General features: G+C 40.0%; 1 protein-coding gene and 1 long non-coding RNA gene across 2 annotated transcripts in view; both read right to left on the reverse strand.

Annotated features, from left to right (window-relative positions):
• LOC134331813 (uncharacterized) overlaps positions 1-3,832 on the reverse strand; it is a 36,560-nt gene extending 32,728 nt beyond the window's left edge. Inside the window, exons 1-2 of the long non-coding RNA XR_010015179.1 lie at positions 3,749-3,832; positions 3,579-3,622 (exon numbers count right to left, since the gene is read on the reverse strand). This is a non-coding gene — a long non-coding RNA (uncharacterized LOC134331813). The remainder of the gene's footprint in view (positions 1-3,578; positions 3,623-3,748) is intronic.
• A 1,304-nt stretch (positions 3,833-5,136) lies between these two features.
• Positions 5,137-10,745, reverse strand: fam174c (family with sequence similarity 174 member C). Its single transcript, XM_063012977.1, has 4 exons — positions 10,358-10,745; positions 8,693-8,824; positions 7,445-7,474; positions 5,137-7,335 (listed from the first exon to the last, which is right to left on the reverse strand). The coding sequence occupies exons 1-3, from the start codon at positions 10,612-10,614 to the stop codon at positions 7,471-7,473; spliced, it is 393 nt and encodes a 130-aa protein (XP_062869047.1). The 5' UTR covers positions 10,615-10,745; the 3' UTR covers positions 5,137-7,335; positions 7,445-7,470.
• Positions 10,746-12,522: the final 1,777 nt, after the last annotated feature.

Genomic DNA, 12,522 nt, shown 5'->3' on the forward strand with positions numbered 1-12,522 from the left:
TGGGCAAGTAATGTGGATGCTCAAAAACACTAGGGACCTGGAGACATGGGTTTTAAACCCTGCCTTCAGTCTTCAGTCCGTGAAAACACTTAAGTGAACTGTCCTTTCTAAATTATTTCTAGGTGTGTGAAGAGGTAAGGTAAGATAAATAAAGAAAGAAAATAATTAATCAGGTTGGCTCGGTGGGTAGCACTGTCGCCTCACAGCAAGAAAATCCTGGGTTCGATTCCCAGGTGGAGTGTTCTGTGTACCTTCTGTGTGGAGTTTGCATGATCTCCCCGTGTCTGGGTTTCCTCCCACAGTCCAAAGACACACAGTCAGGTTGAATGGATCTACTAAATTTGCCGTGCGTGTGGGCAGAGGCGATTTAATCTGCCTGTGGGCACAGGGGCTACAGCTGCTTGTGGGTCCCCACGTATAGTTTTCATAAAATCAGTACACAACGCAAGACAACAGAGTTCAGTGGCAGCTCATGGGCCCCAGTACAAATATATATATATATATACAGAGTATCACAAAAGTGAGTACACCCCTCACATTTCTGCAGATATTTAAGTATATCTTTTCATGGGACAACACTGACAAAATGACACTTTGACACAATGAAAAGTAGTCTGTGTGCAGCTTATATAACAGTGTAAATTTATTCTTCCCTCAAAATAACTCAATATACAGCCATTAATGTCTAAACCACCGGCAACAAAAGTGAGTACACCCCTTAGTGAAAGTTCCTAAAGTGTCAATATTTTGTGTGGCCACCATTATTTCCCAGAACTGCCTTAACTCTCCTGGGCATGGAGTTTACCAGAGCTTCACAGGTTGCCACTGGAATGCTTTTCCACTCCTCCATGACGACATCACGGAGCTGGCGGATATTCGAGACTTTGCGCTCCTCCACCTCCCGCTTGAGGATGCCCCAAAGATGTTCTATTGGGTTTAGGTCTGGAGACATGCTTGGTTAGTCCATCACCTTTACCCTCAGCCTCTTCAATAAAGCAGTGGTCGTCTTAGAGGTGTGTTTGGGGTCATTATCATGCTGGAACACTGCCCTGCGACGCAGTTTCCGGAGGGAGGGGATCATGCTCTGCTTCAGTATTTCACAGTACATATTGGAGTTCATGTGTCCCTCAATGAAATGTAACTCCCCAACACCTGCTGCACTCATGCAGCCCCAGACCATGGCATTCCCACCACCATGCTTGACTGTAGGCATGACACACTTATCTTTGTACTCCTCACCTGATTGCCGCCACACATGCTTGAGACCATCTGAACCAAACAAATTAATCTTGGTCTCATCAGACCATAGGACATCGTTCCAGTAATCCAAGTCCTTTGTTGACATGTCTTCAGCAAACTGTTTGCGGGCTTTCTTGTGTAGAGACTTCAGAAGAGGCTTCCTTCTGGGGTGACAGCCATGCAGACCAATTTGATGTAGTGTGCGGCGTATGGTCTGAGCACTGACAGGCTGACCGCCCACCTTTTCAATCTCTGCAGCAATGCTGACAGCACTCCTGCGCCTATCTTTCAAAGACAGCAGTTGGATGTGACGCTGAGCACGTGCACTCAGCTTCTATGGACGACCAACGCGAGGTCTGTTCTGAGTGGACCCTGCTCTTTTAAAACGCTGGATAATCTTGGCCACTGTGCTGCAGCTCAGTTTCAGGGTGTTGGCAATCTTCTTGTAGCCTTGGCCATCTTCATGTAGCGCAACAATTCGTCTTTTAAGATCCTCAGAGAGTTCTTTGCCATGAGGTGCCATGTTGGAACTTTCAGTGACCAGTATGAGAGAGTGTGAGAGCTGTACTACACACCTGCTCCCTATGCACACCTGAGACCTAGTAACACTAACAAATCACATGACATTTTGGAGGGAAAATGACAAGCAGTGCTCAATTTGGACATTTATGGGTGTAGTCTCTTAGGGGTGTACTCACTTTTGTTGCCGGTGGTTTAGACATTAATGGCTGTATATTGAGTTATTTTGAGGCAAGAATAAATTTACACTGTTATATAAGCTGCACACAGACTACTTTTCATTGTGTCAAAGTGTCATTTTGTCAGTGTTGTCCCATGAAAAGATATACTTAAATATCTGCAGAAATGTGAGGGGTGTACTCACTTTTGTGATACACTGTATATAGTCTAGTAACGTTAAGCAGGTTACACAGATTCCCAAAATCCCTTGCTGTGCACTCACTGTGTAGTGTGATTACATGAATTCTGATATGTTATTGTCTTTTAGTTATTTTTATATTTTACTTAACGAAAACATTGCCGTGTTTTTTTTTTTACTTTCGTTATCGCGGCACTTTATCGCTAGCATTAGCCACTTGCTACCGTAGAGGGTCGGCTCACCTAGCCGCTGTCCGGTGGGGATGTTACGGGTCTTTTGCTGTGCGGTGGTGGAGGTGTGGGAATAAACACACACGACAGGGTCGAGTCACTTTAACTGTTTAGTCAGGACTTCAATGAGCGTTACAGCACTTTAGATCGCCTAGTTCCAGAACCCGAACTTCAATGCTGGGACCATAAGGCGAGTCTCATATACAAAACTAAACTTACTGCAGAACGTCCGAACGCACATGTATAAACCTGGTGCTGCATTCTGATTGGCTGAGCTGAATGTCACTCACATACTAGCTCTAACGTTCACGTTGCTTAACTGAAACCACCAATCAGAATTACGGCAGCTCGTTTATCTGGCCAATCAACAGTCAGAAATATGAATAACGCGTAAATGATTTTGTAAGCTTCCCCATTCTTATTAACCAAAATAACTAACAAAATAAATAAAAAATAAAACAGCCAATCCGGGGCCCTCAATTATTCGGGGCCCCTGGGCTGAAGCCCAGGTAAGCCCGTGCATTAAATCGCCCCTGCGTGTGGGTTTGGCGACCTGTCCAGGGTGTTTTCTACCTACCCCCTAGTGAATTGTACCCACTGTGACCATGAACTATTGTTCTAGTATTTAAATGATATATGATTCAGACAAAATGGACAACTCTCACCCCAATAACAAATCATATGCTTGAAAAATGATGAGCTAGGGATAGGTTTAGTAGCTCCTGATGTCATGTAAAGATAATGTGATAGTTAAAAAGCATTTTTGTCATTGCTATTTACATATTTACAGAATAAATCAGTTTAACCCTCATGACGTGGCTGAATTGGCTTCAGTAATGCAGGCGTATGTCTGGGGTTTTATACAGTCACTGAGCGCCACCTGTTGGTTGTTAAGGATATTTTGCAAGAATAAAATATTGAATTAAATTGAATTAAATTAAATAAAATTAGACGGGACGGAATTAAATAAAATAGAATAAAAAGGACAATATGGTCAAAAGTATGTATACGCTATTCATACTGACATTTACAGCACTTAGCAAACGCTTACACAGAGCAACTCACAAAAATGCTACTTCAGTAAACATTTACACGGTCTAAGAACACGAATTTGCTACAAACATGAGAAACGAAAATATTTTGGGTTTCTTGGAGGCAAAATTAGTTTTTATTTGAGTTTTTTGAGTGTTTGAGTGAAGAGGTTCGAACAGACAAGAAGTTCATTACATTACCTCAGGTGCTAGCACAGAGCTAAGCTTGATGTCTTCCTCAGGTTCTGAGAGATATAACAAAACACAAAGCTGTAATTACAATATACTGAACAATATACACAGATCAGCCATAACATTAAAACCACCTCCTTGTTTCTACACTCACTGTCCATTTTATCAGCTCCACTTACCATATAGAAGCACTTTGTAGTTCTACAATTACTGACTGTAGCCTATCTGTTTCTCTGCATGCTTTTTTAGCCCCCTTTCATGCTGTTCTTCAATGGTCAGGACTCTCCCAGGACCACTACAGAGCAGGTTTTATTTGGGTGGTGAATCATTCTCAGCACTGCAGTGACACTGGCATGGTGGTGGTGTGTTAGTGTGTGTTGTGCTGGTATGAGTGGAGTTTTTAAACACCACACTGTCACTGCTGGACTGAGAATAGTCCACCAACCAAAAATATTCAGCCAACAGCGCCCCGTGGGCAGCATCTTGTGACCACTGATGAAGGTCTAGAAGATGACCAACTCAAACAGCAGCAATAGATAAGTGATCGTCTCTGACTTTACATCTACAAGGTGGACCAACCAGGTAGGAGTGTCTAATAGAGTGGACAGTGAGTGGACACGGTATTTAAAAACTCCAGCAGCACTGCTGTGTCTTATCCACTCATACCAGCACAACACACTAACACACCACCACCATGTCAGTGTCACTGCAGTGCTGAGAATGATCCACCACCCAAATAATACCTACTCTGTCGTGGTCCTGACCATTGAAGAACAGGGTGAAAGCAGGCTTAAAAGGTATGTAGAGAAACAGATGGACTACAGTCAGTAATTGTAGAACTACAAAGTGCTTCTATATGGTAAGTGGAGCTGATAAAATGGACAGTGAGTGTAGAAACAAGGAGGTGGTTTTAATGTTATGGCTGATTAGTGTATATTGTCATTGCATCAGCATACTGGACATTACATGTCCACCCCAATCCCCCAAGGACATATTCAAGAAGAATTCTCCTGGGTCTAGAAACTTCTATCAGGCACTTTTACAGACAATGCTTGGCTCGTATGAAGGTTGGGAGTGCCGGAGGGGATTCCTCATAATTGCTGGCTGATCAATGGTACCTGCACACAGACAGGGATCTTCATGGATCTTCACATGAACCCCCTTTGTGCAGGTAAAAAGAAGTGGTCGGGTACTGCACGCATGTTGGTGGGGGCAATGTTAATCAAGGCTCTTTATGGTCAGGAGTCGACGTCAGCAGCAGTAAAGGAGAAATATTGGGAAGAAAATGCATTAAAAAATAAATACAAATTGAAGCAAAATACATGAAGCATATCAGGACTCTCCATACGCTGTATGGCTCTCTGTGGGAACCCACCACTTGCAGGTGATAATCAGTCTGATAATCAGTCAGCTACTGTGTGCATGTCGATAGGGGTATTTGATTAGTCTGTGGCTGTCCTAGGTGGTGGTGCAAGCAACCATGGAGGTGAAATGGGAAATTGAAAAAGACTAGATTTGGTAAAAATACAATAAAAACATAAATAAATACAAACAAGAGGAGATGAACTTGGCTTAAAATGGCATTCAATGTCTTTTATTTGAATTCTTTATTGTTGTACTCAGTTTGAGTACTGCATGAATGAAATTACAGTAGACCTATGGCTATTGTTGCCAATTTGGCCCTTAACAAATAGGAAAAAGCAGTAGAAAAATATTCTTATATTTGTAATCACTGAATATTCTAATAGTTCAACACTTCAGCAGGGTGATTTAGACATATATTAAATATATTACAAAGTAGCTTTGAGTTTTTAAATCTAGAAGTGCAGAGAATCCGTTTTTTTACAGACCATATTAAATCACAGCCAGTTTGAATACAAAAGACACTCAAAGGCACAATTTGTGTATAACAAACACCAAATATCAAGAATTTTTCAGGCATGTATCTCAAATGGCACTTTACACTTAAACATAAACCTTTTCTTTACAATACTGTTGACCTTTTTTGGTAAACTTGAATTTCCATAACTAATAATCAAATCCACTTTGGTTATAATTTTAGTATTTGTACTACAGTAGTTGTACTGTAGTGTCATACAACATACACAAGTGTTGTGATTTTACTGGCCTTTTATGTGTCTTTGTGGCCCATAAAATACAGAATCACAGATGGATTTGTTTACAAGGCAAAAAAAAAAAAAAAAAAGCCAGAAAAGCAATTTTACATTTTACGAAACAACAAAGTAGGTGATAATTAAAGAACAAACTAAAAGATCATAATCGAGTTAGCAAATCCACATTTGCTAGAAGTGGACTAAACATCTGGAAATGCTTAGCAAAATGAATACCCTGTCCTCCATGCCTTTAAATCATCTTTAAATCATTCAGCGTTCTAGAACTTACAGTATTTATTGTTTTATTTCTGTGATTTAGAAAAAGTTTTAATGGAAAAAGCTCAAAACAGAAAACGGAATGTCAAATTTCTTAACAAACTATAAAAATATGACTTTTTTTGTAGGCAAGTGTAGGAAACCTCATTATTAAACTCGAGGAGTACATTATTAATAGTGTTGATTCTGCAGATAAAAATAACTGGATCAAACTGGTTTGTTTTGCATTAGTCTCAGTTCATTTTGGTGGGGTCTGCTTACAGGTGCATCACTTTTTGAATAACAAAATGTAAGCCAAATGTCATGTGACTCACCATTCGAAAAAAGCTGATGACACTAAATGACAAAGAGAAATAAGGTGCCTATTTTATGCTGCCTTCAAAATAAACATTTAATGGAAAAACGATCATCCTAATTAAGTAAATGATACAGTTGACATTAAGCAAATCAGAATTATCAGAGAATTGAAGGTTAAGGGCCTTGGCAGTAGTGGGGCTTGAACCGGTGACCTTCCGATTACTAGTCCAGTGCCTTAACCACTAAGCTACAAATGCCCTAAATCTGATTGAAAGTCTATATGAAAAGCTTTTGTATTATAGATTATAGTATTATAAGAGCTAGCTGGGTACACCTGACTGGACAAGTCAATACCTCCAGTTCACTGTAAAAAAAGAGTCCCAAGTGCTTACATCTGATGCAACGTAAAACACATGCCTAAAACACATTGACTATTAATGACTTTTAAATACATGTTTTATACAGCAACAAAACACAAGGAGAACATGCCAAATTGCATACAGACAGTGATCAAAGGCAAGATTTAAACCCAGATCCGCAGGCCCGAGGTGATGTGCGGCACCCACACTACCCGATGCGCCACCGTGTGGTCCTTGGAAAAAGAATTAATACCCTAATGGAAGCAGCCAACCCTAAAGGAATCATTCATTCATAGTGCAAAGTGATATAATAAATATTTTGGTCGTATTGTGCAGCCCAGCTATTGCTAAATGATAAAGTCCAAACAGCCACAATGTCTACATTTGAAAAAAACAAAACAAAAAGAAAGCAGAATGTGTGTGGGGGAAAAAAAGCTTAAAAAACTAAAAACAAAAGCACTGACAGAAAATATAGCAAAACAAATACAAAAATGCAATCACATCTCTAGGAAAAACATAGTTGGTATTTAATTGTAGAACTGAAGAATACACGTTTTAGATCCTGCACAGAACTTGTTGAGAGCGGTTTTGGTCCGAAACTGGACCGGAGTAACAGTTTAGTCCTCAGAACACCCTCAGCCCAGTGTCCGTCTGTACACTTAATAATTCCAAAGTTCTGCATTGGACGTTTTGGTCACTTAGGTTCATTCCACTTTATTGCTGATGAAAAAAAAAAAAAAAAAAAAAAAAAACATGATTTCTTCTTTACTCACCAACAATATTAAGCAAAAAAAATTTGGATAAAAATAACAAAGAAAAATGTAATTACCCTTTTCTCCTCTTGAATTTCAGAACTCATCTGATAAACACAAAATAAACAAATCAGCAACCATTAAGAAATTGATGTCCATGCATTTTCAACCGTCATTTCGCAGCAGAAATTGTACGCGTCCACCAGGGGGCAGTGTTGCTTAAAGCAAACCACATAGTGTCTATACACCGATCAGCCATAACATTAAAACCACCTCCTTGTTTCTACACTCACTGTCCATTTTATAAGCTCCACTTACCATATAGAAGCACTTTGTAGTTCTACAATTACTGACTGTAGTCCATCTGTTTCTCTACATAACCACCACAGAGCAGGTATTATTTGAGTGGTGGATCATTCTCAGCACTGCAGTGACACTGACATGGTGGTGGTGTGTTAGTGAATGTTGTGCTGGTATGAGCAGAACAGACACAGCAGCGCTGCTGGAGTTTTTAAATACCGTGTCCACTCACTGTCCACTCTATTAGACACTCCTACCTAGTTGGTCCACCTTGTAGATGTAAAGTCAGAGACGATCGCTCATCTATTGCTGCTGTTTGAGTTGGTCATTTTCTAGACCTTCATCAGTGGTCACAGGATGCTGCCCACCAGGCACTGTTGGCTGGATATATTTTTGGTTGGTGGACTATTCTCAGTCCAGCAGTGACAGTGAGGTGTTTAAAAACTCCAACAGCGCTGCTGTGTCTGATCCACTCATACCAGCACAACACACACTAACACACCACCACCATGTCAGTGTCATTGCAGTGCTGAGAATGACCCACCACCTAAATAATACCTGCTCTGTGGTGGTCCTGTGGAAAGGGGGCTAACAAAGCATGTAGAGAAACAGATGGACTACAGTCAGTAATTGTAGAGCTACAAAGTGATAAAATGGACAGTGACTGCAGAAACAAGGAGGTGGTTTTAATGTTATGGCTGATCGGTGTATACACTGAACATTGAATGTTTTGAACTGGCATTTCGCCCCTTTCCTCTGACATTTCCTTGTCCACTTTTTCTACTGCTCACACTACATCACACTTAACAAAACTGCAGCTAATGGAAAGACGTCAAGTAAAGACCACATTCTGTTGAAATAGCTCTACTGATAGACTAAACGCTGAATTGAAAGATTATCTGACCATAGCTCAACCAATCAGCATTTACTTATTTGGGTATCTACTGTATGATGCAATACAAAGACCAACCAACATGCACATGTACAGAGCACTAAACAGCCTTAACACACAAACACACAGTCACCTTCTCAGCGATCTGGCTTCATAAACTGTTGTGTCTTCTTCTTCATCGCTCTCCAGCTGTGCCATCTCCACTGTATCATCGTAGTTTGTCAACAGTCCATATTTTTTCCTTGGCGTGGTCTTTTTCTTCAGACTGAAACGACATGAAAATAAAGCATAAGAAAATAATAGACAACATACGTATTGGTATATTTTTTAACCTGCACCCACGTGTGACTTAATAAAACAGAACCCTAGCTAGTGCTCCCAAAAGCATGGATGCTCTACACCAGGGTTTTTCACAAATTGTTTTCAAGTGAGCCACACGGTGGCTCAGCGGGTAGCACTGTCGCCTCACAGCGAGAAGGTCCTGGGTTGATTCCCAGGTGGGGCGGTCCAGGTCCTTTCTGTGTGGAATTGGCATGTTCTCCCCGTGTCTGCGTGGGTTTCTCCAGGAGCTCCAGTTTCCTCCCACAGTCCAAAGACAAAGTAAAGTTGGGCAGTTGTGGCCTAGCGGTTAAGGTACTGGACTAGTAAGTAGGTCGCTGGTTCAAACCCCACAACAGCCAGGTTGCCACCGTTGGGCCCTTGAGCAAGACCCTTAACCCTCAAATGCTTAGACTGTATACTGTAAGTCGCTTTGGATAAAAGTAAAAAAATGTGAATGTACAGTACAGTGCATGATCAAGGCTGCAATGTAAAGAAGCAAATGAACTGTCTACAAAATAACCAAAATCAACTCCACTAAAAACAGGGACGACCATGTTCTTGAAAGAGTAGTTTGTTGTACTTTAGCACACATCCTAGTTTATAGGATGATGGTATTTGGAACACAACTGCTCCCCTCTGCTCTGTGCAGCATGACACACAAACTTGTGCATGAATAGTACTACAACCCCAAATCAGAAAAAGTTGGGACAGTATGGAACATGCAAATAAAATAAAAATGCAATGTTTCTTACATTTACTTTGACTTTTATTTGCTTGGGTTTGAACCCAAGATATTTTATGTTTTGTATGCTTAACTTCATTTCATTTGTTATTATACCTCCATTCCTGAAATTCAGGCCTGCAACACATTCCAAATAAATTTGGGACGGGGGCAATTTAGGGCTAGTAATGAGGTGAAAAAAGGTGATGTTAACAGGTGATTGTAATCATGGTTTGGTACAAAAGCAGCATCCAGGAAAGACTGAATCTTTGATGAGCAAAGATGATCAGAGGATCTCCAGTTTGTCAACAAATGCGTAAGACAATTATTGAAATGTTTAAAAACAATGAACCTCTAAGAAAGATTGGAAGGGATTTGCATATTCTCCCTCTACAGTGCATAATATCATGAAACCATTCAAGGAAAGCTTAAGCTGAACGACTGTGATCTTCGATCCCTCAGACGACACTGCATCAAGAACCGCCACTCAACAATAGCTGATATGACCACATGGGTGAGGGATTACTTTGGCAAACATTTATCAAGCACTACAATACAGAGTTACATGCACAAATGCCACTTCAAACTTTACTGTGCAAAAAAGAAGCCTTATGTTAACCATGTCCAGAAGCGGCGTCGACTTCTCCGGGCTCGGAGGCATCTAGGATGGACCAACACACAGTGGGAACGTATATTGTGGGCAGATGAATCAGCATTCCAGGTCTGGTGAAAGTGACTGAACCGTATGTTACTCACCGCACAGCTCGGATGAGGAAGTAAAGCATGCCGATGATGGTGATAACGATGAGGACATAGAGAGCTCTCTGGATCATGGAGGTGTTGAGGTTGAAGGGGTTGAGGGTAAAGTTTCCTGAAGCTTTAGGTTCTGTGGGTTTGTGAGGAGTCGCTGTACTGACGGTACTGTTGTCATGTTCGGGTGCTTTACTATCACCACCTGCTTCAACCAAACACAGCACTAACACACACACCCACACACAAACCTGTACTTTCATCTCTCAGGCTGCTTTTCCTCAGTACTAATAAGAGAAAATGTGAGGGTTTCAATAATAAAGAAGCTGTTTAACACCGGTGTGAACTCGGTTACTTTCAAACTTCCAACCGGACCTGCTTCTGTTTTCCTTCCTCACTGATGACGAGTCGATTCCTACGTCACTGAAGGTGCGCCGCTTAATTCGGTCCGGTGTTCTGACGATGATTTCTACCTGGTCATAATAACATCCTAGCTTATTTCTTTTATTCATTTAGATTTAAATACATATTTGCAAACAGTAAATTTCTTGAGTATCTCTTTAAACAAAAAAAATATGTAGAGTGTTAACTGTCTTAAAGCACTTTAGATTTATATAGATAACGCATTTGTAAGGAGGGTTGGCTTTTTTTTTTTATGTTATGCTGTTGGAACCAGATTCCTTAAATGATTTGTAATTTCTCTGGCTTTGTTGTCGTTTTTTTTAACATTTGTATTTTTTATTGTTGTTGAGCATATACTTGAAACACAAAACTGCAGCTTCGTCGGGTGAATTAACTATTTTGTGAGATCAGGTAAAACAGAAGACGATGTTACTGCTGCAGAGGGAGTTTTTGCATTTCACACTACAAAGCATTGTTAAAAAGTATTTCCCTGATTCAGTGATTTATTCACAAATGTCATACTACTTGTAAGAAGGTTTCTTGAATGATTTACAATTCCTATGACTTTTAAGGGTTTTTCTTCTTTTATTATAATTTTTTGAATGTATATTTTTTATTATTCTCTTCATGTTAAAGCATATTTTTGGTAATATGTTTATATACTGTATATTAGGTGTACTGTTATGTTTACTGTATACTGTTTCTTCAAATAAATTAATAAATATAAATTTTTTTTTTTTTAAATAGCGTCCTAGCTTACTGCTCATTTATAGCTGATTAACATATTTTTTAATCATTAAAAATATGCTTTAACATGAAGACAATAATAAAAATTATAATGAAATATAGTGAAATGAAAAAAGCCATTGAAATTGTAAATCATAGTATATCACTGAATCAGGGAAAGACTTTTTAACAATGCTTTGCAGTGTAAAATGCAAAAACTCCCTTTGCAGCAGTAACATCATCTTCTGTTTTACCTGATCTCACAAAATAGTTAATTCACCTGACGAAGCTGCAGTTTTGTGTTTTGCTGAATTAGCACATGTATTGGACAGTTTGCAGTTCATGCATTCTGCTTTCCAATAATCCCGACTGAGACGAAACCACGAAAATTTTTTCTATCATTCATCTGTAATTGGTGATTTAGAAATCCCAGCCGGATACATTTTTTAAGTCCAAAAAAGAGGGCATCACCCTATTTAATGATAAAGCCGCTGATATTAGAAAGAAAACATTTAGCATTAACACTGTTAGACCAAATGCCAAATAAAAGCTCTACCAACACTCACACTTTGAATCAATTGGTTCAAAAAACTATTTAGATGTAGTTTCTTTCAAATTGTGTCTCAGTGAACATTAGACTCTAGATATTTAAATGGTTGTGACTACTACATACTGCACTGTTGTTTGTCTATTAGGATTTTACCGTCATGTTTTACACTTTGGTTACATTCATGACAGGAAGGTTCATCAGTTCACAAGGTTATATCAAACAGTCATGGACAATTCAGTATCTCCAATTCACCTCACTGTATGTCTTTGGACTGTGGAAGGAAACCGGAGCACCCTGAGGAAACCCACGCAGACTCGAGGAGAACATACAAACTCCACACAGAACGGACCCAGACCGCCCCACCTGGGTATCGAACCCAGGACCTTCTTGCTGTGAAGCGACAGTGCTACCCACTTAGTCACCGTGCCACCCACATACTGCACTGAGCCACTGCTTCAATCTGTCACACAATTACCTGTGGAGTTCCTCAGGA

Source organism: Trichomycterus rosablanca, chromosome 17 (assembly GCF_030014385.1).
Source record: "Trichomycterus rosablanca isolate fTriRos1 chromosome 17, fTriRos1.hap1, whole genome shotgun sequence".
Taxonomy (NCBI): domain Eukaryota; kingdom Metazoa; phylum Chordata; class Actinopteri; order Siluriformes; family Trichomycteridae; genus Trichomycterus; species Trichomycterus rosablanca.